At 53.7% G+C, this 27,832-nt stretch overlaps 11 protein-coding genes across 11 annotated transcripts; 5 read left to right on the forward strand and 6 right to left on the reverse strand.

Annotated features, from left to right (window-relative positions):
- Positions 1-736: 736 nt before the first annotated feature.
- G647_06449 (uncharacterized protein) lies at positions 737-2,387 on the reverse strand (the record flags this gene model as incomplete). The annotated part of the gene is made up of 4 exons (XM_008730770.1): positions 737-1,849; positions 1,903-2,139; positions 2,195-2,251; positions 2,301-2,387. 4 exons carry the CDS (start codon positions 2,385-2,387, stop codon positions 737-739), a joined length of 1,494 nt encoding a protein of 497 aa, XP_008728992.1.
- Positions 2,388-2,886: 499 nt separating this feature from the next.
- On the reverse strand, positions 2,887-4,608 carry G647_06450 (sulfate adenylyltransferase; the record flags this gene model as incomplete). Its single annotated transcript, XM_008730771.1, has 1 exon — positions 2,887-4,608. The coding sequence occupies one exon, from the start codon at positions 4,606-4,608 to the stop codon at positions 2,887-2,889; it is 1,722 nt and encodes a 573-aa protein (XP_008728993.1).
- A 1,090-nt stretch (positions 4,609-5,698) lies between these two features.
- G647_06451 (phosphoadenosine phosphosulfate reductase) lies at positions 5,699-6,622 on the reverse strand (the record flags this gene model as incomplete). The annotated part of the gene is made up of 1 exon (XM_008730772.1): positions 5,699-6,622. One exon carries the CDS (start codon positions 6,620-6,622, stop codon positions 5,699-5,701), a length of 924 nt encoding a protein of 307 aa, XP_008728994.1.
- A 1,069-nt stretch (positions 6,623-7,691) lies between these two features.
- On the forward strand, positions 7,692-9,143 carry G647_06452 (phosphoserine phosphatase SerB; the record flags this gene model as incomplete). The annotated part of the gene is made up of 1 exon (XM_008730773.1): positions 7,692-9,143. One exon carries the CDS (start codon positions 7,692-7,694, stop codon positions 9,141-9,143), a length of 1,452 nt encoding a protein of 483 aa, XP_008728995.1.
- A 1,218-nt stretch (positions 9,144-10,361) lies between these two features.
- Positions 10,362-12,791, reverse strand: G647_06453 (uncharacterized protein; the record flags this gene model as incomplete). Its single annotated transcript, XM_008730774.1, has 1 exon — positions 10,362-12,791. The coding sequence occupies one exon, from the start codon at positions 12,789-12,791 to the stop codon at positions 10,362-10,364; it is 2,430 nt and encodes an 809-aa protein (XP_008728996.1).
- A 5,181-nt stretch (positions 12,792-17,972) lies between these two features.
- Positions 17,973-20,054, forward strand: G647_06454 (uncharacterized protein; the record flags this gene model as incomplete). The annotated part of the gene is made up of 1 exon (XM_008730775.1): positions 17,973-20,054. The coding sequence occupies one exon, from the start codon at positions 17,973-17,975 to the stop codon at positions 20,052-20,054; it is 2,082 nt and encodes a 693-aa protein (XP_008728997.1).
- A 249-nt stretch (positions 20,055-20,303) lies between these two features.
- On the reverse strand, positions 20,304-21,278 carry G647_06455 (uncharacterized protein; the record flags this gene model as incomplete). Its single annotated transcript, XM_008730776.1, has 1 exon — positions 20,304-21,278. One exon carries the CDS (start codon positions 21,276-21,278, stop codon positions 20,304-20,306), a length of 975 nt encoding a protein of 324 aa, XP_008728998.1.
- Positions 21,279-21,743: 465 nt separating this feature from the next.
- G647_06456 (uncharacterized protein) lies at positions 21,744-22,514 on the forward strand (the record flags this gene model as incomplete). Its single annotated transcript, XM_008730777.1, has 3 exons — positions 21,744-21,968; positions 22,101-22,163; positions 22,491-22,514. 3 exons carry the CDS (start codon positions 21,744-21,746, stop codon positions 22,512-22,514), a joined length of 312 nt encoding a protein of 103 aa, XP_008728999.1.
- Positions 22,515-23,871: 1,357 nt separating this feature from the next.
- On the forward strand, positions 23,872-25,059 carry G647_06457 (uncharacterized protein; the record flags this gene model as incomplete). The annotated part of the gene is made up of 1 exon (XM_008730778.1): positions 23,872-25,059. The coding sequence occupies one exon, from the start codon at positions 23,872-23,874 to the stop codon at positions 25,057-25,059; it is 1,188 nt and encodes a 395-aa protein (XP_008729000.1).
- Positions 25,060-25,398: 339 nt separating this feature from the next.
- G647_06458 (uncharacterized protein) lies at positions 25,399-26,036 on the reverse strand (the record flags this gene model as incomplete). The annotated part of the gene is made up of 3 exons (XM_008730779.1): positions 25,399-25,533; positions 25,586-25,890; positions 26,021-26,036. The coding sequence occupies 3 exons, from the start codon at positions 26,034-26,036 to the stop codon at positions 25,399-25,401; spliced, it is 456 nt and encodes a 151-aa protein (XP_008729001.1).
- A 915-nt stretch (positions 26,037-26,951) lies between these two features.
- Positions 26,952-27,674, forward strand: G647_06459 (uncharacterized protein; the record flags this gene model as incomplete). Its single annotated transcript, XM_008730780.1, has 1 exon — positions 26,952-27,674. The coding sequence occupies one exon, from the start codon at positions 26,952-26,954 to the stop codon at positions 27,672-27,674; it is 723 nt and encodes a 240-aa protein (XP_008729002.1).
- Between the last annotated feature and the right edge of the window lie 158 nt (positions 27,675-27,832).

Raw genomic sequence — 27,832 nt, forward strand, 5'->3', positions numbered from 1 at the left:
TCTCTACTGTACCAGTTCTCTACTGTACCAGTTCTCTACTGTACCAGTTCTCTACTGTACCAGTTCTCTACTGTACCAGTTCTCTACTGTACCAGGCCCTGGACTTTCTTCGCAGACACGAGCACAAATACGGAGTACCTCGGGACTGAATACCGAGAGATCCGTGTTGGATCCATGTTGGATCCGCGTGTTGTTGGTGACCCGTGTGCGGGAATGGGGATACTGTAAGCTGAATCTTCGACAAGATCTCGGGGGGCCGACGATGAGTGAGTGACTGAGTGACTGAGTAAGGCAGCGTGAGGGAATCAGGTATGGGTTGATGCGAGCACTGCAGTGAACTTGCCGTGGCACTCGGGTTCTGGACCCACGTATTACTGTGGGAAAGAGCATGAACTTGTCATGGTCGAACTGCGGCACTGGTTGACTGCCTTGCTTCTATGGTTGCTGCCCTTCCCCATCCGCCAAGAGCAGTTCGCCTTGAAATCCACTTGTTGTCGCCTTTGCGTCTGATTTACTGGGACCCTGTCTTGTCGTCTCGACTTGCAGGTACCTCCCTGTCCGTCCTGAGAACGACGAGCTTTCCCCGCCGTAGTAGGATCACAACGTCTATCAATCCCAGACTGCCTCGCGTTGACACTAAGCATTGATGTGATGGAGGTGGCTGGAGACATGTGAAGCCCTTTTTTGGTCCATGCCCGTGAGTGAAGCTCTTGTGTCTATCAGAAACGCCAGCTGCCTAACCCTTGACGCCTTTCTTCTGCTTGACCGTGGATTCCTTGCCATCAATCTTTCCGCTGATCCTCGCCATCATCTCCTCCCGCTGCATTAGATGGCCTACTCGCTCCAGAAGACCAAGGAGGCCCTTCATACTGTTGCCCCATTCATCCAACACCTCATCTGGTCCACGTTTGACTTCAAAGCTCACCACTCGTGCTGGTCTGTCGATTCGTGCGTAGACAGTCTTCTTGGTAACCAGGTCGGAGATGTACTTCTCGGTCTCTTCGTCGGAAAGGTCCAGAAGCTCGGTAAGGCGAGGGAACGTTATACGGGTATAGTATTTGGCCACGACCCGTACGTTGTGTTCGATGACACGGTGTCGAAGGGCTTCGTAGCGGGTATGTGCCTTCGGATCGCTCGGGTCGGCAGTCTTGGAGAAAATATCTGTTGAGCAGAGGTGCTCACCGTACTGTTGCTCGACTATGGGCCAGCGCATCAGCTCCGGGATCGTGAACTGCTTCAGGAGTGCAGCATCTCGTGGCACTTGAGAGTTGCGAGCGTCTTGGTTAATGCGGTGTAGCAGGTCGGATTGTTCATTGTCGTATGGAGCCAGGAGAACAAAGTATATCACCCGTTGAAGTACAGCGCGAAGCTGGTCCGGGTTGTTTTCGACAGACTCGGTGTCGAGTACTTGCCGGTAGTGCTTGCACACTTCAAGGTATTTGTCTTCGTGCTTCGCCAGCGTGATCTGTTGTTCGTAGTACCGCAGCTTGAGGTCTGTCACATCGTCTTCCTTCTCCGGCTCGGGCTCGTCCGCCGTCCTCTTCTTGTCTTTCTCCTCTTGTTCCTTTTTCTCCTTCTCGATTTGTTCGGACGTCTTCTTGGGTTTTCGAGCGAAGTATCTGGTGCTAATCTTCCTGCTGAGGATTGCCGCCTGGGTCCAATCGCCGTTCTGGATGCACAACGACACCTGTTCCAGAATGAACTCTGTCTTCTCCCTTCTGGTCATCGACCCGAATGTCTCGACCTGGAGTTCACACAGGATGTCGCAGGCTGATTTGATGTCGCCTTGTTCTTTCTTGATGTTGGACAGTATCCGCGTGATTCTAGCTCGCTCGACCTCGACGAAGATCTGGTTCATCATCAGCAATCAGCCCCAGCATTGACACCTCCGCATCTACGTACCTTGCCCTCAGTCACCGTCCTCAGCGCCTCGATGACGCTGAGCTTCGTTTCTAGGTTGGGTGTATCATCCAGGAACCCGATGACCACCTGCACCATATTTGTGATGGCCTGTTTGAGCTGGCCATGTTTCTTGGACAGCAGCAGGACTTGTTCGTTCAATAAGCTCCAATCCCCAGCCTCTTTACACAGGGTGACGATTGTGATTAAGCATCTCGATGTGGTGGCGAGGTCTGACGCCTGGGATACGATCAGTAAAGCGTGGATTTGTGTTGGGGACAAATAGATGGCGCACTTGTCTGGCCTGTTTCTCCAGTGAGAGGATTCGATCAATACCCTTCTGAATATCTTTCTGCATGACTGTCAGCTCAGTTTCCGTATCTGTGAGCCAGCTTATTGACCTTCGCTATTGCGTCTGCTTCTGGAAGCACCTTGTCCGCTTCCTTGCTGAAGTCCTTCTCCGGCTTGAAGAGTGCGCCGTCCGACATGGTGGCGGTATGCAAGGATGGACGAGGAACTAGACGCGAGCAGTATCTGGATAAAGTCCACCGAAAAGCTACACGAGGAGAGGGCAAAGTGACGTGTTGATATTGTGTCGGTTTACTGGACTCAACCTGAGAGTCGCTCCGGGCCTTGAAGCCTTGAAGCCTTGACGCGTCCTTGGCGCCTGCGCTTCCCAGCCTTGCAGTGCCTAGCAATGACGCTACGCCGTTTTGGGGCGGAGGCTCTGAGTCTTCTCGTACGAGGTACAACTAATTATCGTTCTTCTTAGTTGAGTAAGCATGCAATGATCAGTCAAGTAGCAACGGTCACAGAAGTGTCATGGACATACAAATTCAGCAATCAAAACAATCTTCGTCAGCCTACGTTTCCGAGCCAAGATCGTGCCATATCTACCCAAGTGAGCATCATTATGGCCACTCCCAAGTGCCTTTCCCTGGTCCCCTCATATCGGTCATGATATCTATCCCATCCTCCCGCCGAATTTTACACGCTTCCCAGGAAGCCCTGGGCCTCCAACATCAAGACGATCTGATGAACAATATTCCTGACAGACATTTTCTCGCAGTCCACCGTCAAGTCTGCATCGGTGGGAGCTTCATACGGGTCGTTGACACCGGTGAAATTCCTAATCGAGTTCCTTCTGGCGCGGGCATAAACACCGCGCTTGTCCGTCTTCTCACTGAACTCCAGGCTCGTCGCGACATGTACCAAGAAGAAACTGCCATATCGCTCAACGGTTTGTCGGGCCTCTTGGCGCGCCTCTGCAAAGGGCGCAATCGGGGCAGCAATGACCGCAGCCCCAGCTTTGGTCAACTCGGCGGCGACAAAAGCGATACGCGCAATGTTTGTGTCTCGGTCTTCTCGGGTAAATCCAAGCTCGGCCGATAGTTCAGAACGCACAGTCTCGCCCAGGAGAAGGGTCACTGGTCGACCGCCTTGCTCGTTGAAGGTGACTTGCAGAGCGCGTGCAATGGCGTCTTTGCCCGAGTTGGTGTACCCGGTAAGGAATATGGTGAAGCCTTGCTGCGCGCGAGGAGGGTTGGACTCCCGGAGCACTTTGACAACCTCGGGATACGAGAACCATTCTGGAATGGGAGCGCCAACTCTCAGTCGTCTTCGAAGTTCCGTGCCGGAAATGTCAAGCGTCTTGACGCCCTCAGGGACCTGATCCTTCGGCCGGTACTCGTCGGTGTCAGGCAAGTAGGTCATCATTTGAAACTCGACCACCTCGATGCCCAACTCATCCTTGTACTTTTCCACGGCGTGCTGGGCGTCATAGGGGCCATAGAAATCCTTTCCGGCGCTGTTCTTACCAGGGCCAGCATGGTCTCTGCCAATGATGAAGTGAGTAGCGCCGTGGTTCTTCCGGATGATTGCGTGCCAAATCGCTTCACGAGGCCCGCCCATTCGCATGGCAAGCCCGAGCAAGCCGAGAACAGCCATGCCGTTGGGGTATCTGGGCATGAGAGCCTCATAGACACGGACACGAGTAAAGTGGTCGATATCGCCGGGCTTGGTCAGACCCACAACCGGGTGGATGAGGACGTTGGCTTGACGTGCACGAGCGGCGCGGACAGTCAACTCACGATGGGCTCTGTGCATGGGATTTCGTGTCTGGAAGGCCACCACACGGCTCCAGCCCAACTTGTCGAAATGGACTCGCAGTTCGGCGGGAGTGTATCGAAGAGCCACATAGTCGTAATGGTTGAGCTTGTTCACAGCCTGGATCTTGCCGCCCACATAGAATTCCTTGGTTGCGCTGCTCAGGTACCTGATGGCAGGGTGTTCTGGGTCACCTCCAAAGACTTCTTGGGCCTCCTTCTTCTTGTCCGGTCTGTACACATCGTCCACGGTGATAATGGCAAGGTTGCGGTCATCCCGGAAGTCACGCAGAGTGACTCGAGAGCCTGCCTTGATCTTGAGGCGTTCGATGACCTGTCCGGCGACATCTAAGCAGATGGGCATACTGAAAAGAGCCCCATCCGCAAGGCGCAGTTTCTCAACGACTCCGTTGTAGTCCTTCTCGTTCATAAATCCCTCTAGGGGAGAGAACCCGCCGTTCATGATCAGCTCGAGATCGCATAATTGGCGCTCGGTCAGAACAACAGCAGGCAGTTTCTCCGCCTCCGCTGCAAGCTCAGCATGACGAGGTGCATCTCGGGCAAGGAGGTCCTTCAGGACGCCGCCGTGGGGTGGGTTGGCCATTGTTGAGTGGGGCGCGAGAGGGGCACACAAAGAATGCGTCAATCTGCAACTCTCGAATCAGGAACTCTTGGCGCAGAGGGCAAGGACGGAGAGGAGTGAAGAGAACAAGCCAGTATCTGCACAGGAGCGCGTTTGCAGCAGTATATAACTCCTCGTGTTGACGAGAACGAAGCCAAGGCCAATAGTAAGCTCTATTCTTGCATGTCGCAATCCCCGCGTGGCGGCCGTGGCCGTACACAAATTTTTTGCAGCCCTGCATCATGGCGAATCGTGAGAGGGTACTTTATTAGCTTGGCCGACTTCCGAGCCCGGTCCTGGTTTGGGCTTGATCGATAGTGTTTGGTTGGGGCAGATCTCCCCCATCCTTGGAGCCCTCGTTAGAGATCTCCGGTTCCTGGCAGTGGTGCACCTCGGAGGTCCTTTCGTAGGCAACATGCCTCTTTCGGCATAGGCGGGGATGGAAGGCGTGGTTGTGGAAATTTCAGGCCGGATTCTGTGCTCATTTTTCTCTGGGGTTTCACTAACATGGAGGCCGATCGCCGTAGGACGTTCAACAGCAAGAACGAGTGGCCACCGACAGCGGCCTCAATTTCAACGAGGGCTGATTATCGAGAGCGAGTGCTTGCCAAAGTTCTGGCCTCTATGCAAGTACCTTGGGCGCGAATATGCAATTACAGCACCAGCACGAGCCGGCAGGGCCGCGCAGCAATCAGTGTTAAGCAATGATCAATGGGGAGCAAAGGGCGGTCTGGAATCTGCAGTTGTGATTGATAGATCTAAGTGATGACACTGAGGGGCACGGCACGCAAGGCAGGCACGCCCTAAAGATAAGAGGGTTGCCAAGCTTCCTGACTGCTCCATCGGGTCTATCGGTTAAGGCCAACACGGCGACCCCCCTCCTCGTTCTTCAACAGAAATCATGATCTTATCACCTGCCCTTCATGCTGCATGCAAATGCCATGCCTCGTATCACTTCGTTTCATCCTTGCTCTGTATGGCTTCCGTGTCGATGCACCCTGCCGTAGCTGATGGTCAAACCCCGAACGCCGACGCTATGCTCCAGTTGAGAACGCGCTCACATGACCTTGGGTCATAATTGCCCCTCGAGGCTGACCTTTTCGAGGGCCTGTTCTAAAGCTTCGCGCTCTCTTTGCTTTTCCTGCTCCATCAAGAACTGCGCGTACTTCGATCGAGGGTTGTGAATGCCACACTCGGTTTTTTGTTGGCCCTTCCAACGACCTGCACGCTCGTCTTCACCGACCTTGACGGGCTGCGTCGAGTGCCAATCACCAACGCTCTTGTAGCCCTTGTCCAGCAGGCTGTTGTACGGTACGTCGTTTTCGTCAATGTATTGCTTTATCTGCTCGAATGTCCAGTTGGCGAGGGGGTTGATTTTCAGCAGCCCGGCTTCATCAACCTCGATGATGTCGAGGGAGCCTCTAGCCCCGCCCTGACTCCGTCTCCTCCCGGTAAGGACGGCATAGGCGTTGAGCTCGCGGTAAGCCCGTTGTGCTGGTTCCACCTTGACAAGATAGTCATATCGGTTGTCGTCGGTCTCCCATAGTCTGTCACCGTACTTCTCCTTGAATTCTTCTGCTGTCTCGACTCCTGCCGGCTTGAAGGTGTGGATGTTCACCAGAGGATATCTTGCTTGTACCCTTTCCACCAATTCCAGTGTCTCGGGGAAGTGATGCAATGTATCGAGGAAGACAAGATCCACCATTTGCGGCCGGGGAACCTTCAGCTTCGACAACATGTCAAGGGACACTAGGCCAGTCAGGCCGAAGGCGGTGGTCTGGTATAGGTTGGGAATGGTGGTGATGGCCCATCTCAGGATTTCCTGAGGCTCCAGGAATTGAAGCTGACGATTGAGGAAGCGAAGATGAGGCTTGGTGAAGTACAACTCGGGCATATCACTCTCACTGTTGGTCCCAGAGGCATATCCAGAGTCGGCACCTTCCAATGAGGGGCTGCTGCGGCCGCTGCCGCATGGGGAGTTCGCTCGCACTGACATGGCGGTACGATTCGTGGCAAAGGGATTGAGCAAGAACAGCGACGCTGGGGACAAGGACGCGAGGAAGCTGGAGAGGGAACGCATTTGAGAAGTGATCGAACCGACTGACAAAACTGACGGCAACATAGGGGATGATGAAACTGCTGGAAACCCACCTTTACAAATCAACCATTCCGTATCATTGTCGAGCACGCAATTCTGTGGTGGAGTGAACTAGGAGTCGAGAGCCTCGCCTGCCGCGGGCAAAAAATCGAAGAAAGGGCGAAGAGATCCCTCATCTCCCTCGAATACCTCATCACTTGGGCGATGGCGTGATCGAGAGGCAAACAGCCTTCCCTATGTTCATTGGATGCCGACCATTCTCGACGACTGATGTCGGTTGTCATTTGCTGACCTGCTCCCTCCGACAGCCGTAGATAATCGGGAATCGGAGAAAACATGCATTACTTGCGTGCGAGCTCGACTCACCTGGGGCTCCATTTTTTCACCCGGACTAGCTCGGCGGTATGGTCGGACGGCACTCCAACCACACAAAAGCCCCGGAGTGGCCGTTACGTGACGGCAGCTCGCGAGCACATCATCTGGCCAAGAGAGTCGACGTAGGAAGTAGTCCGAATACGGAGCGCTGTGGTGATGTCGCGAGAAAGAGCTGCGTTGACGAAAGCCTCGCTATATGTAGCCAGATTTACGAAAAGAGCGCGTGATCCAGCAGCTGAAAACCACATCACGGGGTTCTACCGATTCCCATTAAAATCCTGCGAGCTGTGTGCCAAGCCGAGTCGCGACATCCGAGCCAAGACTGTCACGTGTAGATATTCACGTGATTCGGCAACGACTCCACGAATTGGGACACAATTCTATCTCGGCAACTGCTGCCAAAAATAACAAATGAAATGTTCAGAATTTGTTCCTGCATCGGGTCGACATGCGATGACGTCGCCTCGCAGTCGCTGATCCTTTCCTCTCCCTTCTCTCCGCTGTTCCTTGCTGCTCGACGACCTCACACTGTGTACTTGACAGATTCTATACAGCTGTATGCGATGCTCATGTGCTGACTGGTTGGCAGGCCATGGCGTCGCCTATTCCACCCCGCAAGCCGAGCCTGGCTAAGGACTCGTTGACCGGTAGCAGTTATCTCGACGACCACCTTGAGTACAAGGCTCGCCAGACCGGCCCGTCGGCGAGCATTGATGGAGTACTCGAGCAGCCCGCCCGGGTCCCTCGAAATGCCATGTCGAATCTGTCTCTGTCGAGCGCTTCAAGGAGGTCAGTCAGCGCGATCCCTCCCTCGCCGATCATATCTCAGGAGAGTGGAACCGTGCACACAATCTCCCATACCAATTGCATTCCTGAACCAGGAGATCCTGCAAGGCTAGTTGCAACCATTTTCTACAACTCGAGCGCCCCTCGTCATCCCCATCTTCATCCAGATCAATCCCCTCCAGCCAAGCCAACAGATTTCATTCCGGCACCCGAGATCGCAGAAGGTTCCGCACCCACGACGAGCATTCAAGAATATCCGCTGGAACCCCCTGCGCCCGAACCCGAACCTCTCGACCATTTATACGGCGCTTACATTTCTCAACTATGCTTGACCCATTTTCTTTCGACTCTCGATAGCCTTCTGATCCACAATGAGCCAGAAGAGAGACGTCTAACGTCGTCCCACCGATGTCTATGCCCCGATCCATTCAAGCCTCGGGTCATGGAAGTTACGTTCACGCCGCCCCCCAACCCGCAATACCTCCCATTTGACCTCATCCCCAAACACGAATCCATTTACAAATTTGAACGAGAGTGGAACTGCGAGATCATTCTGCAAGCCAACACGGTGTACCGGCGGCACAAACGACTGTGTGTCTTCGACATGGACTCCACGCTAATCCAACAAGAGGTCATTGATGAGATTGCCGCCTTCGTTGGAGTCAAGAAGGAGGTTGCCGCCATAACAGAGCGAGCGATGAATGGTGAACTCGACTTTGCAGCTTCGCTTAAAGCGAGAGTGTCGCTTCTGAAAGGCGTACCCGCCGACGTGTTCGAGCGGCTGAAGCCAAAGATTGTCATCACACCAGGTGCGAAAGAACTCTGCAAATGCTTGAAACGACTCGGCTTCACACTTGCCGTGCTGAGTGGTGGATTCCAACCTCTGGCAGACTGGCTCGCTGGTGAGCTCGGTCTCGACCATGCATTTGCAAATCACCTTGTATCAGATGACAAGACCAGCACCCTCACCGGCGAACTAGATCCCGCATACCCGATTGTCGATTCGGCGCACAAGCAGGCCTTGTTGATAAGCTTAGCCAAAGAGAAGAAGATCCCGCTTGCACAGACGATGGCTGTTGGCGATGGAGCGAATGATATTCCCATGCTGAAAACTGCCGGGCTGGGTGTAGCGTGGAAGGCAAAGTCAAAAGTCCAGATGGAAGCGCCTGCGAGACTGAACATTGGCGAGAGCATGCTAGACTTGGTCTACCTGCTGGGATTTACCAAAGAGGAAATCGATCAGCTGCTGAGCGACTAGACACGAATGGCAATGGTCCGGGGGCGGACGTAACAACATACATGTGGAATTGGTCGAGCGAGCAAACACTAGCGGGTTCATTTAAGTCAGCATAGCCAGCACAAGCCCACGAGACGGTCAATGTACTAGTAAGCATCAGATACAACGAATGAGCGAGGAACGAGGGGAGGCTCGGGCAGACCAATTCTGTCCATGGCAGGAATAGATGCTGTTCAGGTCGAACGCATCAGAACAACGAAGTACGAAGCAATACGACGTAATGAACACTCTTGTCCCTATTCGCCGTCTGATCGCCTCAAGCTCACACGGATACTGTATCAGAATGGTCGCCCGCCTGGGACTGAAGCGCCGTGCACGGTGCTAGCCTTCGGTCTTGGGCCGTGAGTTAATTATCGAGTCTTACCATTTCCAATCTGGTGTCTGCTACTGTACGTTGCGCGAGTAACAGAACGTTATGAGAGAGCAAGACCAGAGCCACTCGGAGCAAGGCATAGTATTGCATGGCATAGTATTGCATGGCATAGTATTGCATGGTATAGTATTGCATGGCATAGTATTGCATGGCATAAACGGCCTAATTTACTACATACTCCGTACCCGCACAGCGATGTGGACGATCGAGACGGTGCATAAGGTAGGGTAGATAGGCTTTGTGAATGGGCGCTGAATGGCCGGTGAATGTATGCTGTGCTACAGTAGCTACAGTAGCGTCTTGTTATATTCCCCCTCTCACTACAGTATCTCTCTGTCTCACTCTGTCTCACTCTCTCTCGTCTTGCTTGTACATGGCACACCAATGGTACAGAAGACGTCTGCGCGCGCCCAGAGAGGGAAAAGAAAACAACCATGCACACATCATGCATGTATCGTGCGTTTGCATACCAGGGGGGTGACGGACCGCCGGTTCTCGCCAACATACATACATACCCACCGGCCCACCCACTTCGGCATATCATACAACAATGGAATCAATAGGTCGTGCGGCCAACTCTTGAACACAGTTTCCAAGAAGTGCTGCACAAGGCGGCGCGCTGTTTGTCCTGAAACGCCGATTTTGGCACCAAACTGCCGACACGTCCAGAGTACACAGGGATATATGTACTCCGTGCAAGTAACCAGAAACATGCTCATGCTTCAAAGGACGCCGTCGAAAATGCACAAGATCAGGACCATGCGAGCCACTGGCTGGGATTACGCCGAGATTCTTCATCTTCACAGTCATCTTGATCCTGACCCTTCGTCACCACCAATCACCTCCCCGTCTCCCTTGGTTATGCTGAACTTGTCGAAATCAGCAGTGAGTACGAGGTTGCCCATGCCAACATCCACTTTTGGAGATGTGGTGTTGTCCGATGTCTGTGAAGTGAAGAACAACTCCATCCGCTGTTGTGCATTCACTGCGACGCTCACAGCTTGCGATTCCTGTAAGACGTAAAGGACTACGAGCTTGGCAAATTCCAGTTCCTTGTCGCTCACGGTTGGAGACTGGGCCACGGTCGTTGGTGCGGAATTGCCTTGTGATGTCGACGAGGTTGCGGAAGCGGTAGGAGTGCTCGTTTCATCAACGCTGGCGACGGCGGAGACACCAGTAGCGACAGGTGTGGTTGGTTCTATTGCGCCTATAGTAGGAGAGCTCTGTGCGAACACGATGCCGTTGGAAGTTGTTGTACCCGCTGACTCGCCCTCTTGCCTTCTCTCAAGATGTTCTTTCGAGCAATCTGATTCAGCACGAGCCGTGATCTGTGGCGGCTGGGGCAGGCGATTGATAGCAGGCGGTTGTGGCTCAAAGCCCGGTACCACCACGAAGCGCTTTGCATTCGCCCCTTGATTCAAAGCGCTTGAATTGAAGTCAACCATAGAGTTCTCACTGGTGCATGAAAGATTGTTAAAAGAGAATATCGATAATATCGTCGAGACGTTCAGGGGAATGTCGAATCGTATCTGTGTATCTGTGAGAGATGGAAGGATCGAAGACCCTATTGTTGCGTTTTTATATTCGATGTTGCCGTCGTTCAAGGTGATGGTCATACAGTCGTCTGTGTTGCCAGACGTTTCGCACTGACTCCCGGTGAAGCCATTCGAGCATACGCAGACACAAGCATTGTTGCTGACAATGCTGGTGCCTCCATTTCCACAAGGATGGTTTGAAGCACAATTGCTGAGCTCATTGCTGTTCTTGTGTTGGTTTGGAACAAGTATTAGAAAGATCGGTATTAACACGGCCGCGGCGATAAGGACGATGCTAGCGATAATGACGATGATGAAAACAGGTAGTGATAAGCCGCAGCATTTTCGCCGTTGCTTTGCCGGCTGCCCCCTGGACAGGTCCGTGGTTGAGGCGTAGGCATCGCTCTTCTCGCCTAGAGGCCAGGCAGTGTCTCTTTTGGTGGGAGTACCACCTATTGCCGGAGCAGGGAAAGCTGATAGCATGTCTGACATGGTCGAATGGCGATTTGTCGCACCGCCCACACCCACACCCAACTTTTCACTGCTTCCGAACATATCCAACATACCCAACCTGCTCGCGGTCTTGCCTCTGTCCAGATTGGCAGCCAGTCTCGTAGCCCGCTTGATCAGATCTGCCAAGCTCGTTGTGCTCCCGCGGGATTCAGCTTCCCTGACAGCGTCCATGTCGAGTCTCGGCGGTCGTCGACTGGCGGGAATCTTGTCGCTCATTGACGGTTGCTCGATGCCGAGACCCAGCAAAGGGTTTGTGGATCTCTGAGAATGCACAGAGCCCGGCGTCTGGCCAAGCATCTTTCCGGATACAATAGTGTTGGGTGACTTTGGTGTTTGTAGAAACTCTCTATCTGCAGACGGGGAGGGAGGGGGTGATGTATCAAAGGGCATCCTGACGGGGGTGTGGCCGCGGGATACAGGTGTCCCTGAGCGCGACCCAATATGCGGCGCACTGCTCATGCCAGCAGCTACAGCCGCGCTGAGTGCTTCCATCGTTGCTTTTCTGCTGACGTGGGTTGGTGGAGCTGGGAAATTCTCCGGTATGTTTGGTTCCATCTGGCTCTCCCTGTTTCTTATGGTTGTGATGGCAGGCTTTGCTCGTTTGCCCAAACTCGCCTGCCGGACTATCTGCTGTGTTGGGTCAGGTGAGTAGCTCTCATCGGAGTCCAGGCCGCGTGCCTCTGAACCGAATCGCTCTTCGAGACCCAGAGCCTCGCTCTCAGCATAAACCGACCCGGAATATCTCTTCGAGGTCGGTGTTGGGAAGCCCCGCGATCTGGAGCCGGGCGTGGTTTCTGGAGTAAAATCATTCACGACTGAGGACAGGTAGGATTCATGTCCGTTGTACTTCCGCCCCGGTGACTGCTGCCATGGCTCCTGCCTGGATCTGCTGGAACTAGATGCTGGTATTGGAGGCGCAGCAGGGAACTTGAATTCTTGTACTAGCATGCCATTGCCGGTAGTTCGTTGTGGTTGTATCGGGCGTGCCGGGCTGCCATATCTCACTGGAGGCGGCGCAACGCCCACGCCAGCAGGGACCTGCCGTGCGCTGAGCTTGACATTCGGCGGCACCCTTACAGACGGATGTGGAGGGAACTGCTGATACTGCGAAGGTTGGGCGTAGTTTGGCTTAGAGTAGTGGAAGCGGTTTTCGGCCGACTGCGATGTCTTTGGTCTGGAGGCATCCATGGTGGGTTCTCCAGAAACCCGCGTGTGTAGAAGGCAGCTCGGCTTCAGCTGAGGCGGATATTGGCCTCTTTACTGTTCACAGGACAATTTTGACAGAGGCTCCGAGGCTCTAGCACGGCACATGCATGGTTCGTGAAGAGTGTTTGGGAAAAGGAAATGGGTGTTCGTAAGGCGGAAGTGCCACTCGTACAAGTCTCACTGTTATTCGAGAAGAACGAAACCTAGAGGCTATGGTGTGCGGTCAGCGTCATTCAGTAGATATCCCGCTCCATTGCGTTTGTTCCGTGATTATTCCAACCCTGTGAATCCGCGTACCTGAAGCTCTAGGAGCACTAATGTTGTTGCGACACCAACTCCGTTTCTTCAGCTGTGCAGGGTTTCGGGTGTCGCTAAGTGGAAGCGGGCGTCAGAACTGGCTGACGCGGGTCGTCGTTCGGTAGTGATATGGCTGGGTACGCTGAAGAAAGTCGCAGACTTTTGCGGTACATCAATCGGGAGAGACAAGGTGCGGGCGTCGAGTCCGTCAAGCGTCAAGAGAAAGGAGGCCACGGTCCGGCGAGCGGGCGATGTTGTTAACGAGTGTGGAAGGTTGTGAGCAAGAGCGACAGAGGTTCAATTGCGCAGCAATGAAGGTCAAAAACGAGTGCTGAGTTTCTATCCAACTGACGCCACCGATTCAGTGTGACTACGCTCAAGAGGCAGTCAACGAGGAGGCGAGGAAGAAACTGGGAGAGCGAGCGGAAGCACGACCACAGGACGGCAGAACGATAAGCAACGGAAACGAAGGTCAAGTGTGAAAGTGAGTGTAACAGAGAGCGAAGTGTGAGAGAAGCCGTGTCAGGAGTTGATGCCGACACCAGCCAATGCATGAATCGGGACTGGCCTCGATATTGCACAGCCGTTGAGGCCCATTATCGTGGGAGCGTTGTGCTCAGGCTATCCTGGTCTGGCCCTAGCCCGCTCAGGCACCGACGCCCCATTGGCTCCCTCAGCCAGAAACCGGCACCAAAAAACGTGCCTAAACACGTTCGCCTGCAGGTCCTGGGCTTGAAGCACGGCGAATCCCCACCCGCAGCACGGCTAGCGGGGCTCTGAAACACAAGCTTCCATGCGGCCTGCCGGCGACGCACCCCAAGACCCTTGCTTGACTGCGCTCCTGCGCTCTCGAACTTCGATCCAGTCACGCCGTTCTGCGCATAGAACGGTTTCGAAGACATGGTGGGATCCCAGCTGGTGCAGGGAACGAATCACGAGATTGATCCAACAATAAATCATTTGACAGGCTCTGCGGTCAACGACGTCCTGTGCGATAAGGCTCTAATTAGCACAGACGGGTCCTCCGTCGAAAGGCCATCTTCTACTCGTCGTCAGCCGCGCCCAAGCGGCCAGGTGGCCGCCTCCGAGGTCTGATGGCACTAGTAGGAGGTGGAGGCCAGAGCAGAGACACGGCCCCTGGATGTGCTCATGCTCTAATACTGTGTGCTCCGTGCACGGAACATGTATCACTGCGGCCATGGCTGCTAGCCGTGTACTTCTGATCCTCATTGCTCGCTGCGCGTCACGTTGTTGAGCTGCTCAATCAGCCTGCACAAAGTCGACGAGAGCGGCGTGGCAGGCTGAAGTCCGTCACTTTAGTGCTTGCACTCGTGCCTTTTTAGTGGAGCAGCCAGCCTCTACTCGTATTTTCGGCGAGCTCGGCTTCGAAAGTGGATTTTGCTCATTGCTGCTGAGCTTCTTTGCCATTTTGGCTCCAATCTTAACCCCAGCCAGACGCCATATCAACTCCACCGGACACCACTTTATCTCTCTCATCAAGATCAACCCAATCTCATCGCGATGATCTCGGATCCTAAACCCCGTTCCTCAAAGACTGATCCCGATGCCTTCATTTCAAATGCTGGTCAAACTTGCTGCTGGATGGGTTCGTTTCCTGAGCTAGGGCACACGCGATGAGAGAAATAGTCGCGCCCAAGATGTCCACACAAGGTCACGGCCTGGCGAGTTGCACCCCGTACGGGTAAGAATGGTTCATGCTTCTGAGTACTCCGTAAGAGCGCCTCATACACGATGCATGTAGTAACAATCGCATGGAGATGTTTCCCTGATGACCTTGTTCCGCCAGGCAATTCCGACCACCGATTAAGACACAATTATTGCTTATCGCTCATCACCGACAATCTCTCGATCCCACGTCTGGACGACTGTATACCTTGTCTCCGACCTCGCTCTTGGCCTTTGGGTAGGAACGTCCAACATGCCACAGGGCTTGCTCGGCCGGCCGCGCCCATAATCGTTCTGGAAGTAATACATGGACACAATCTTCTCCCTGGTGTTTGACTCGGTGCCCAAATCCCACCTGTCCGAAGCCCACACTGGCACCATGCTCCAAGTGTTTGCGCCTGGGCCGAGACCCATTCTGACAGTCGTCGCCCATCCCACCCGTTGCCCGACGTCGGGCTTTTGGCTTTGCCATTTGGGGTCAATCATCCAATACACGGTCTTGCTTCCTCCCGATCTGCCACTTCGCAGCTCACAAGCTAGAACCAGACGAGAGATGTATGAGCTAAGGCGCCACACAGACTGATATACTCGTTGATCGGGGCGGGGGCTTACTGAAGAGGGCGCCTTCCACTCTGTTACCATAGAAGGAGTCGTCAGTCCCTGGCTTTTTCACTGTGGAAAACATATCAGGCCTGATATCCTTTCTGTGTTGTCTAGGAGTGCCATCAGAGAAGAGCAGGACCATTGATCTCCTTGGGCCTGCTGAGCAGATGTAGGTGTATTCTCCGCTGGGATCGCTCATTGTGAATAGTTTTTGAACGAATCTGAATCCAAATGTCTCAAGAAGTGTAAGGTCCGTGCTGCCAATATTACGCGCAGGGAAAGCCTCATTCTTATAGACACGACTGCTCTATCCGGTGGCGCCTTCATTGACAGGACTTGTCATCGAGCGGATAAGTGGGTGACCTGGATCTGGATGTGTGGTCAAAGTGCAATTAGGCATGGTTCAGATCCGTGGACAATCAGGCTCGTCAGGTCTCGCTTAGATTGCTCCTGCAGCGCTCTCAGACTTCAGCACCACCGAGTTGGGTCCGCACAGGCATATCCCGCGCTCTGTCGTTTACTCCGCTCCTCCATTGCATTGGTCGTACAAGCTGTGCTTCTTCGTCTGTGACAGGGATGTTCTGCGATTGGAAGGTCAAGCCTTGGATGCAAGGGTCAGAGGCTCAGCAAGGTCAAAACTTGGGTGTGCAACCCGACATTTTCGAAGATAATGCAGAGCAGCAAGCCAGTCACGCTCATCAGACGATCGATGAGCTGGAGCCACTTCCAGCCATGCCGTGCTGTGCTGTCTCGCTTTGAAGAGCAGGGTTAGGACGAGCTTCCAAGCTTGCCAAGCGCCTCGAATACGAGAGTTAAGCTCAGCTCGAGGTCTCGACCTTTCAGGGCCCAGGCAGCACCTTGTATCATATGGCCAACACCAAATACCCCAGGGTTCGAACAATGGCGAAGTGATGCTCAAGAATAGAACACCCTCGACCACCCGGCAGGGGAATATTTGAGTCCTGATAGAATCATGAACGATCGTTTCCTGGAGCGCAGTGGTGACAGAGAAAGCAGATTTCACGTCAACTGGTACCTCGTATATACCACAGCAAGTTTACGTGCCCTCAGCTCGATGTGGCTCACCTGAACTACACTTGGCTTTGCATCGGGAGAGCTCCTTACTGGCCGGAAGGCGAGGACTTCCTGTATGCACCACCAGCACCCCGCCTGGCATGCCACCAAGTCGGGAACAGCTTCTACATTCTTCTCAGCCCTGTGCCTTTCGTTGGTTGGCGTTCCCAGCTTGTGCATGGGACATGCGAGGTCAGGTTGCAGGACTCGTTCGACACTCACGCAGCATGCGACCATTCCAGTGCTCGCAAACTCGGTTATGTGGGCAGCGCCTGATCAGCTTCCAAGGATATATGCATGGCAAGTCGACTTCGAAACCGATTGTCTGGGATATCAGGCTGCCACACCTGAGTGACATGACCTCGGAACCCTGCAGGTTGCGAGTAATGGCCAGCGCTTGCGCGAACGCACGGAAATCCAGCTTTTGTTGCCAATGAGGCTGGCCTCAGATTACCCACGAGTCCACGACAACAACAATGATAAATGGAAGAGAAAGTCGACTCTTTATGGTCCCTCGTCTTGAGCACGGCTACGCGCCTGAAGAATGTGTCACACGTCCGCGGTGCCCTCATTCCTGTGCAACCTTCACAACCTTCACCTTTTCGCGTGTGGGCCACATAGAACCATTGTCGCAACCCGCCTCGGGCTGGTAGACTCGGTGCTGTAAAACAGCTGATGGATGGTTGCGACAGCGAAAAACCTGGTTCACGTTGTCCCCTGGACGACACTTCGTCGCCAACCTAATATGGGTATAGTAATCGTCTGCTTTACTTTCCCTTCACCTTGATCTCCCGTCTTGCAATTTCGATCGGGCACTTGCCTCATGGTGAAATCTACTTTCTACACCATTTAATTTTAACATATATAGATCCCATCCCAGGTATTAAATGCGCCTGCTCATTCCTCTGAGCGAGAGCGGCTGCTGCCAATGTCAGACTGCTTTCTCGAGCATGGCTTTCCACGTTCTGCTTCTCGTCGTGGCAAGAGCCGCTGAACTCAGGTTGAACTGTTCTCAACCCGAGCATCACCTGAACTTCTTCATTATTTCATTGTCTGCCTCTGGTTGCAGATGTCCGCTCGTTGTTGTTTACTACACTCCTTTACTCAAATTACCGTTGAGCGATACCACATCCTTTCCACCCTGAATGCTCGTTAGCATGGATCATTCACCTGGGTCGTTGCCATCGAGCGACTCGTCCGGCAAATCCACGCACTCTGGTTATCCCCCGGGTACTCCAAAGCGTGAGTGGTCTTGAGATTCGTGCTTCGGACCTGTTGACTTATCGGTTTTATACTCATCGCTCTGCATCTCTAGCACCAATCGAACCTCCCCGCCGACGGTCTTCGCTATTCTTTTCCAAGGTACTCCACCACTCGCACTCTCCGAGGACACCTGTTGGGGCCAGTGCAGAGCCTTGCTCAGATCAGAAACGTGAGCCAAAGGGAGCATTGCCCAACACGGGGCGGAAAAGAATATCTTCGCCACTAACGAAATCCATCGTCATGCCTGGTCATGTCGCACAAATGCAGAGGCTATTCCAGAACGCGAAGGCTTCCTTGCGCCTAGATGTCCGCTTCGCATCTTCCCCAGTCGGTTCCATCGATTCGAGACTACCGAATAGTCCTGAAGAGGCCACAAATGATATTACCGAGACAGGTCTACTCGTCGATGTCAGAAAAGAGCCGCCAACAGAAACACCATCGAAGAATTGGAGGTACTCAAGAGCTCCCGGTTCTCTCGCAGGACTTGATACGGACGTCAGAGAGCCTTTTCCAGAAGGCTCACCACAACTTCCGGCAATGCTCCCGTTGGCTGTCGGACACAGCAACGCCTTTGTCGCAGAACCAATGAGCAGCGGGTTTACTTCCCCTCTTGACCAACCCAGCTTCAACTTGCAGGTGGAAGACGTGTCTATTGTGTCATCACCACCTATGCCTCCAGACTTTGGGAACGAGTCTGAGGTACCGGGTAGTCCATGTCCAGGAGAGGATATGTCGGCGAGTGTATTGGAGCATCCGCTGACCAAGCTCCGAGTGGACGACGACCATGAGATGGATGTTGACTCAGCCGATGAATCACCTATCATCACCCATCTGAAGCGGAAATCTGTAGACGTGGAGGACAAGTACCGGGAGACATCATCTGGGTCAGAAGAGAGGATCGTTCTGTCTCCCTCGGCTAGGGCTGCAGCTAATTCTGCAAAGCTGAAGCGAGGACTGTTCACCGACCTGTTCCCTCAGCCACCAACGCACAAAGGCAGTAGTGACGGCACCCTGTCCTCCTCAAGCGACGCACAGAACTCTAGCAAACGATGTCCAGACCCTCTTTTGCACGAGGGTGGACCAGCGGTGCTATGTCCTGACCCGACAGCTCATTTCGTGTCCCATGTGCCGAATATTGCCGGGCACCACAACGCCATCCCCGTTCCCAATGCATACCCAGGCCAGCATATAGCTTCAAGTGGATTTGGGCATCCTGCTGTGCACTTCAACCGTGCCACCGCGACAGGAAGCCCATTGCCTCTTCTGAAAACTAGGCCACCGCCAGCTTCAACAATGGTCGGGCGGGGCCAAGGTTCATGGTATCCGCCAACCGAGTTCTTGACCCGTCCTCGGCCTCAACACCGATACCATCCTCACCACCTCAATTCCGCGTATATCTCTACGGCATCCGAACACTTTCAGCCAGGGTGGTATTACGCGAAAGACAGTCCCCAATCATCACCAAGGCCTCGGCCCGCAATGTACTCTTTTTCAACGGCAGCAGCTAAAGTCACCGGACACGACCCGGCGCCTGACTCCATGATCCGTGACTCGTACAGAACAGACACCTTGACACCACTAGCAAAGCCGCCAAGCCGTTTCAGGAAGAATGGTATGAGTGCCATTGCGAGTGCCCGAGGTGCAAACAAACACCATGGTGGTGCACCATTTCTGTCGAGACCTCCGCAACGTCGCATGCACTCTATGAGAGCACGGTTGCCAGACAGTCTCAAATTCAGAAGCAGCCCACCACGGTCTTTCGTGGATCCTGCTCAGGTGTCACAGCCCAGGAAGAGGTCCCGCGATCTCGTGTCGCCAACCACTGGGATCCTTGAGGATGAGACGGCGCAGAAGGTGCTGGTAGAGCCTCGATTACGACTCGAGGAAGGCGAGGAGATGATTGAAGTAGACGAAGAAACACGCGCTGCCGTGCGAATGAGTCTCTTCGGTGCTGCGACTCCAGAGACTGGCAGCGAGGCTGGAAGTGGGCTGAAAGAGCTGAGTCCTAATGTCATGCTGTACAGAAAGGGTACTGGACCATCTGGTAGCCGAAAGAAACGACGACCCAGCTATTGGGATGGAGACCTTGAGGAAGTGGTTCGGAGTCCGGCGGCACGGCATGTTGTTTCGTCACCAATCAAGAAGGACGATGTGAGATCTTTGCAAGCGGATGTCGAATTCCATGACGATGATGCCGACAAGGAAAACCACATGCAGGCGGCTGATAGTGAACGCCAAAACGTCGGAAGGCTGGCAGAGCGCCCAATGGCTTTGCAAAATGCCATCGGGGTGGAAAGTCAAGACATATGCGGCAACAACTAATACCACCGACAGGATATCCGCACGCACGATGCTTGGTGAGAAGTTGACGTGCCCAAGAGCAGGGAAAGTGGTCCACTTCTTCACTCGGTTGTCTTTTTGAGACTACAAATACAATCCCTCAGTCGCTTGTTTCGTCCCAAACAATTGCTTGATGTGCTGTCGTGCTTCGATTCCAATACAGTCTGATATTTCCACCGCGTATTGAACACTGTCGATTTCAGCAGGGGGAAGAGATCGATACCATTCGGCTCAGTCCAGTTTCAAAACCCTGGATCGCGGCTGAGGTGACATACCCCCTGAGGAAGTGGACAATAGACTCGATGGATTCTTGGCCGGTGAAGCCTTGGACCTAGACGATGTCAACTCCAAGGCTGAAACAGACGTCTCTGGCTCATGATCTTGAGGGCTAGGTCTGGAATGATTCTTCATGCCTTCTTCATCCAGATTGTCGGCTATGTCACTGGGGTTGTATTCGTACTCGTCGAGGATACCCAGCTCACGTCGAATTGTCCAGATCTCATCCTCTACGCTTCCCATTGAAAATGTAGTGTTCAAGAGTTCTGGCATCACAGAGGAGACGGCTGTGGCGAAGTGGTCCTGACACGTCCGTAACGCTGGAGGGACCAGGATGCCGTACCATCTAAGAGGGTCTTTCGTGGGGAGTAGGGAAGTCTCGACTGAAAGGTGATGAGTGTACAAAGGCAGTTCGCTGTCAATACCATCCTTTAACTCTTGTTCGTGCAGCTCTGGCTCGCTAGAGTCCTGCTTGGGCGCGTCGCTAACCATGACCTCAGACAGCTGTGGCTTGTTTTTTCGTTTAGATAGATCTTTCTTGTCAGAGTGCTGTATCGTCTCCCCGGCCGCCTCTAACTCGACACCCTGACCACTTCGGTCCCTGTCAGTCCGTTCTCCTCGCTTGATACCGACTACCCTCCTTGCTTTCATCCTATCGTCGAATCCTTCCTCGCCATACCTTCTCCCTGCGCCTAGTGAGGAGTCCGCATACCGGTTCGCTTGCGCGAGCGCGAAGAACCCGGATGAGAAGTCTCTGCCGAGCCGAGCGCGGAGGGTGGTGTATCTGTCCAGGAGGGAGAGGTACTCGATCAGGAGGAGGTCAAGCCGGGACGAGAGGGACTCGCCGTCATCGGCGGCGGTGTTGGATTTAGAGGTCGAGTCAGGCGAGCTATCACGCGAATTTGGAGGCGATGGAAGCGTGGACGCCATACTGCTTCTCTCGGAGCATGTCACGCTCAGGTTTTGGCTTGCGGAAAGTTCGTCTTATGTGGGAGACGCAGCCTTGCAGAGCGAAGAGCTCGGTCGGTTCGGACGTTCCAGGCCGAGCATTGACGCAATCTACAAACTGCGCGAAAGATTGGAAGCAGATTATTGTCACGCTCAACTCTTCCTGCTCTCATCAATGTAAATTCTGCCACCGCGCAAATACGTTGATTCTCAAAAGACCCCAGCGCTCCTCCATAGGATTTCGTGTTTCCAAGAGTGTTGCCACGAGCGTTACGACTAAAGCACCTGTCTCCGCTAATTCTCTCTACGAATCTAACCTCGAGTTCTCCCTCCGCTCCCTTCGCGGCCTGCCTGCTTTCCAGAAAGACAGCGCGCTCGCAGTGCCACCAGGCTCCATTTCGTTCCTCGAACGTCTCCAGGCTCCTGCTGGACATCCCATCATTTCCCATGGCCTCCTCCGCTCTGGCCACCACGGCCGACACTTCAGCGTACAGTGTCCGATCTTTGTATCGAGCACTATTACGGCAAGGGAATCAGTTCGCAAACTACAACTTCCGGATGTATGCGAGGAGAAGAACAAGGGATGCCTTCCGCGAACACCAGAAGGAGTCGGATCCTAGAAGGATACAGGAACTTGTCCAGAACGGGTTGAAGGAATTGCAGATGCTGAAGGTGAGTGCTGCACTTGCAGAATGGCGAAGTAAAGGGCTATTGGAGAGGAATATCCCTACATTCTCTTGTGCTTTGGGACTTGGTTGCGTCTTGGGCCTTTTCATGGACAAGGGCTGACTGTAGGTGCTACAGAGACAAACGGTGGTATCACAATTCTACCAGCTCGACAGACTGGTCGTGGAAGGAGGCAAAACTGTATGTGCTATTCTCTTTTCTGGCAACACTCTTCATTGACAAGTACTTCCAGGGTCGTGAAAGTGGCGATCATGGGGGGATTGTACGACAGAAAGACACAGGGTATGTTCATTCTGAGTCACTACCTGTCAGGTCTCACTTTGCTAACTGTTGCCAGATGGGACTGACAATGCTGTCCTTCCTGGCCTCTCTCCGTCGTCTTGTATGTGGCTGTAAATGGATGGGTCCTGTCTTCCAGGCGAATTGTGTATGCCCTCCTGTGTGATACCATAGCTATACCACTCTGTCTGTACACCTGCATATTCCCCCTGTACCTTCCTCTTACAGTTCAGAACATCGAAGCTGTCGTGATTGTTCCCGTCGTACTCCGTACATCTCATCGCCGTATCCATCATGCCTGTGCATTGTAGCGTTCCACACCAAGCTCATTATCGGTCTCATGTTCTTCCATCCCCGAAAGATGGGTCAGTTCAGTATTAGCGCCGGCCTATCCCGACGCTAGTACTCCTAGCGCCTTTCCGTCCGCTGGGCCATCCTCTTTTCGATGAACCTCATCTTGCGCTCGTGTTTGTTCTTCATTTCCAATTCTCACTGCAACCACCACGACTCAGCACCGGATATCTTTGTAGGTATCGCCCTGGCACATGCCGCACCCGCTGTGCTCTAGTCCCAACATCGCTGAACAGTTTCCAGACATCAATACGCGTTTGCACGACGGTGTTGGAGAGGGAGGAATTTGAGAGTGATCATGGCGCCTGTAAGTCGTGTTTGTCGAGCCTGAATTCTTGTCACGCATCTCAAGCAACCACACCACATTGAATTACTGCCCGACCTTGCCAAGCACAACGAGGGGAGCAACGAGGGGGATGTTGTTATTTTTTTATTCTGTGTCGACTGTCATCCTCGCCGACCTTTCGCTCTTTCTCTTCAGCGACCTTCAGCACCATGTCTAAGGACAGGGAGTGCGTTGCCTGTAACAAGGCATATCAAGACAATACCTCGTCGTATCGTCATTTCCGGGATCACCACCCTCGGCTCACTGGGGGTCTATCGCACAGAGATGGCTGGGGGTCGATCCTCCTCCTTCGAGCCTGAATGGCTGTGTTTGGCGGCCTTGCGTGTCTCCTCCGGGTGCTCTCCCTCCATCTCTCCCTGTCCTCTCTCCTCCTCTCTCGCCCTTTATTCCTCGTTTCTTCTCTCCCGTTCTCCCTCCTCCTCTTTCTCCCTTCCCTCTCCCTCTTTGTCCTCCCCCCCCCCCTCTCTTCTCTTCCTGCTCCCTCTCCTTCTCCCCCACCTTGTGCTCCTCCGCATCTTCCTCCGCCCCCACCTCCTCCTCCACTTTCCCGCGTTGGAGGTGCCGTTGGCTTACGGCGTCCTCGCGAACAGCTTCGCTCCTCACGTAGTACGCGCAACCAGGACCACACGCCGAGAAATCGAGGGGGTGTCCCAGACTTTGACCCAACCGAGGGTCTCCCGGTGCGGCGTTGGGAGCGGCAGACTGTCCGGGTCAACCAGGATGCGTCTGCCGATGCAAGCGAGTCAAATGCCCAGGCAAATGACAAGGACAGCGACTTCCCGTGGCCTGAGCAGCCACTTCCTTCTTTCTTCTCGCAGCTCGCACCACACAACCAGGTACGGCACCTATTCCAAATCACTCAGTCTACAGCTTGTTAATGCGTGGAAATAGGAACTGCTCCGCCGCGCCCGGATGGGCAACGTCAACGCAAAGCTCTCAGTCTGGGACCCAAAGACAAACTCGTACATCCCCGGCATTGAACTCGAGCGCCGCGAGGCTGCCCGAAAGATGGCTCTGAACAAGCCCAAACACACCTCTATCATCAATCCTGACGAGACACATCCACTCGAAGACGACGATGACAAGCCAGACGACGACCCAGACGATCTTCTCGACGCTGAGGGTCTTCCAGAGAAACGCCGCAAGACAGCATCAGGCTCGGCGGAACGCGTCATCGAAGTCAAGAAATGGGTCCAAGTCCCCCTCGCTGTGGCCGAGAAGATGCCCGAGCCGAAATACCTCGCAGATCGCCGGCCAGGCATGGAATCTCTCTACAAAGGCGCCTACAAGGCTACAAACGGCTTCGGCACACTAGGAGACATGGGGGCTGCGGCCACGAGTGGTGCGACCGCAGGGTATGACCTTGGCGACCCGACTAGTGCGCTTGCGGGCGGCAGTGGATCTGGCCCTCTGAACGGTGGAGCAGATGGCGCGAACGTCGACGGAACAGCAACACCTGCGCGCAAGAATATCCCGCCTCGTCGTAAGAAGAAGGGTGGGCCAGGACGGCGCCCGAAGAACTGGAAGCCACCGACCGATCCTAACGCCCCACCCTCGAATGATACCACCACGGCCGAAACGGCCGCTGGCGCGACGGCGGGAGATGGAAGAGACACGACCATGGATGATACGCCGGCTGCATCTGGAGAACGCGTCGGCACTACCGGTGAAGGACCCGCTGTGCAGAGTGAGGCGAACAATCAAGACGGAGATGGAGACGGAGACGGCGAAGGCGAAGGCGAAGGCGACGGCTCAGGGTCCGAGAGCGAAGGGGAAGGCAGTGAGGAAGGCGAGATTGCTCCTGCTAATGCACCGGTCCAAGAAGACTTGGCCGAGAATGTTGTACCCGAACCTGTGGTGGAGACTGTGGTGGAGACTGCGGCTGCCGTCGTTGTTGAGCCAGAACACGCTACCGAGAAGGAAGAAGAAGAAGAGAAACAGGGTGCTGAAGATGTCGTTGTCGCTGATGTTGAGACACAGGAAGTCGCCACTGAGAAGGACGCTGAGAAGACGGAAGAAGTTGCGACGGGCCTGGAAGTGGACGTGCTTGGTGCCCTAGAGGCTGCAGTCGATAAAGAAGCAGGCCAGAGCGCTGAATGACGAAGACACACGAAAGGATCAACGGCAATGGTATTATTGATGCCGCTGCTAAAAACATTGAACAACGATGTTGGATCATGGATGATGCAGGAGCGACAACAGAAAACAGCAGAGGATAGATCGCGATACCCTTTCAATGCACAATGGAATTGGATTTTTATGGATACATTGACGGGATTAAGCTGTTTGGCCCCCAGCCTTCCAACTCCCATCCCTCATTGATTCATGTTTGCATTGAAGCAAGTACCAATTTCTGGCGACGATTGGAGCATTCATCTACTTTACACAGCTACTTTCCCTTTCCATTGTGAGTTCTGTGCTCTTCTCTTGTCGACTCATTTAGTCGAATGGGTTGGTCCGGGTGCCCCAGTATGTGAGGAACAAGCTGAGGCCGACGGTCTCGAAGACGCGGGTGAGAACGCCAACAGCGACAGTGTCGAGAGGTCGCTGCTCAACGACAACCTGGGAGACGAGCTGCGAAGAAACGTTAGTATGAAGTGGCACTTTCTAGTTTCGTAAGACCTACCGATGGAGAGTATGTAGCAGCGAAGATCAGACCACCCAAGTATGCAGCTCCCTTGTAGGACAGAGTACCGGTAGCATTGATCAAGGCAGCGACACCATATGTCTGGATAGCAGAACCGACAATCGAAGAGCCCCAGCTAGCGGCCGCAGTCGCGGTCTCCTTGGACTTGAAGAATTCCTCCTTGCTGTCCGCGGCCTTCGCACGGTTGTAGGTATCACCGAAGAGAGGGGCCAGGACGCCGGCGGAGGCGGCTTGGTTGAAGACGATGCCGAGGGCGATCGCTGAGGGCTTGACAGGTGGGAGGTCTAGAGAAGCAGGAAATTATTAGCTTGATACTCCTTGGATGAGTTGATGATCTCTTGCCGAAGAGGTGAGGTTGGTTTGAGCTTTCGGGAGTGACGTATTGAGATCACCAGCGCAAGGAGGGTAACGTACAGTGTAGTGTGGCCATTGTGATAGTAGTGTGTGTTTGTGTGGGTGGGAGGTGTTCGATTGAGTCTTGCTAAGATCGAAGGTTGATTGCAGTCGCTTTGGGTCTGAGCTGAAGAAGAAGGAAGAGATGAAGTCAAGGTCAAGCTTATAAGGAAGGAGCCTGTGACGTGCAGGAAGGACCGAGTGACTTGAAACTGGCAGCTGTGGCGCAAGAGTTGACCAGCAACAGAGAGCCGTCCCACTGGTCGAACAGCACAAACAATGACGACACGTGGGGATCGTAGCTGTAATTTTCAGTATGAACGACCTCTTGACAGAAATGAAGCCAGCCTTAACCTCGGTTATCACATTGTAATGACCAGCTCAATGGGTTTCTTCCCAATGATGTCAGTGCCGAGGATCGTTCCTGAGCACCTGACGTTAACCTTGTTGAAGTACGTTCTCCAAGCTTCCAGTGATCGGGGTTTGGGCTCCGACTTCGAGATCCTCTTCATGCTCTCTGGATCCCCGGCTCTGGAGCTCAAATTTACGAAAATGGATGTCGACTGAGGGACAGCTTTGTGAATGCTTCAAGTTACCTCATAGTAACAGTCAGCTAAGACTTACCCCGGATTATCAGTCCGCCAGATTGCTGTCCAATCATTTCCAATGCCTGGTATCCGTCCTCGCCTCGTTATCAGCAGCCTTGCTGCACATCAGAGCCTCGCCCAAACTTTCTGCGCTTTTGGTTTCCCTGTCTGCAATAATCGCCGCTCGATTGAGTGTCTAAAAGTAGGCTCCTACCACTATTGATAAGGCTACGAGCCTTCAGTTTGGTTTCTTCCTGAGAACATCGGTGACTCGATTAAGTCAACATCATGCGCAGCTGATTTTGCTACTGTCTCACAGAACTCATTAGCTCAAGCTAGAAATCATCTCATTCTCGCGCTCAACCATGCCGGCATCCCGGTTACCCTCGCCCGAGAACGATGTTTTCGCCATTGACACCACTCTGGTCCCAGAGCGCGACAACAAAAAGCCCTCCACCACAGCCATCACATTTGACAATCTCCTCCCAACAGACAAACCTCTCCTCCTTCACGAAGATCTTCAAGAAGGATGCGGTGGCCAGCTCTGGCCTGCCGGCATGGTCCTGTCCAAATACATGCTCACATACCATTCCTCAGGCTCTCTCAGAGGCAGGTCACTTGTCGAGATTGGTGCGGGCGGAGGACTTGTGGGGCTGGCAGTCGCTTTGGGTTGTGAGCTTAACGATGTCCAGAAAATTTATATTACAGACCAAATACCCATGCTGGCATTGATGAAGAAGAATATCACGTTGAACAAGCTCGAAGACAGAGTGGCTGCGGAGGTATATGACTGGGGCACTGCGCCTCCGGCGTCTATTCTCCCGTCCGGCTCAAGACACCCAGACGTTGTCCTTGCAGCGGATTGTGTCTACTTCGAACCTGCATTTCCGCTACTTCTACAGACGCTTCGTGACCTGATCGGTCCGTCAACGACGTGTTACTTCTGCTTCAAGAAGAGACGAAAGGCCGACATGAGATTCATTCGCGACATGATGAAGACGTTCCACGTAGAATATGTGGATTACGATGGCAAGGAGGGTGATCAAAGACAGGGGATATTCCTGTATTCTGTAATGAGGAAAACGTGAAGGGCACGAGACAAACGGCAGGAAGCTCCCTTTGAATTTGTCACCGAGTGAACACTAAGACCTTGAATTACATTCTGGTATCTGATACATCATCTTAATCATGCTCGTAATCATACATTCGACGATCAAGGTGGATCGCCAGGAGGATCTGTGTTCAA

This window comes from Cladophialophora carrionii (assembly GCF_000365165.1).
Source record: "Cladophialophora carrionii CBS 160.54 unplaced genomic scaffold supercont1.5, whole genome shotgun sequence".
NCBI classification, from domain to species: domain Eukaryota; kingdom Fungi; phylum Ascomycota; class Eurotiomycetes; order Chaetothyriales; family Herpotrichiellaceae; genus Cladophialophora; species Cladophialophora carrionii.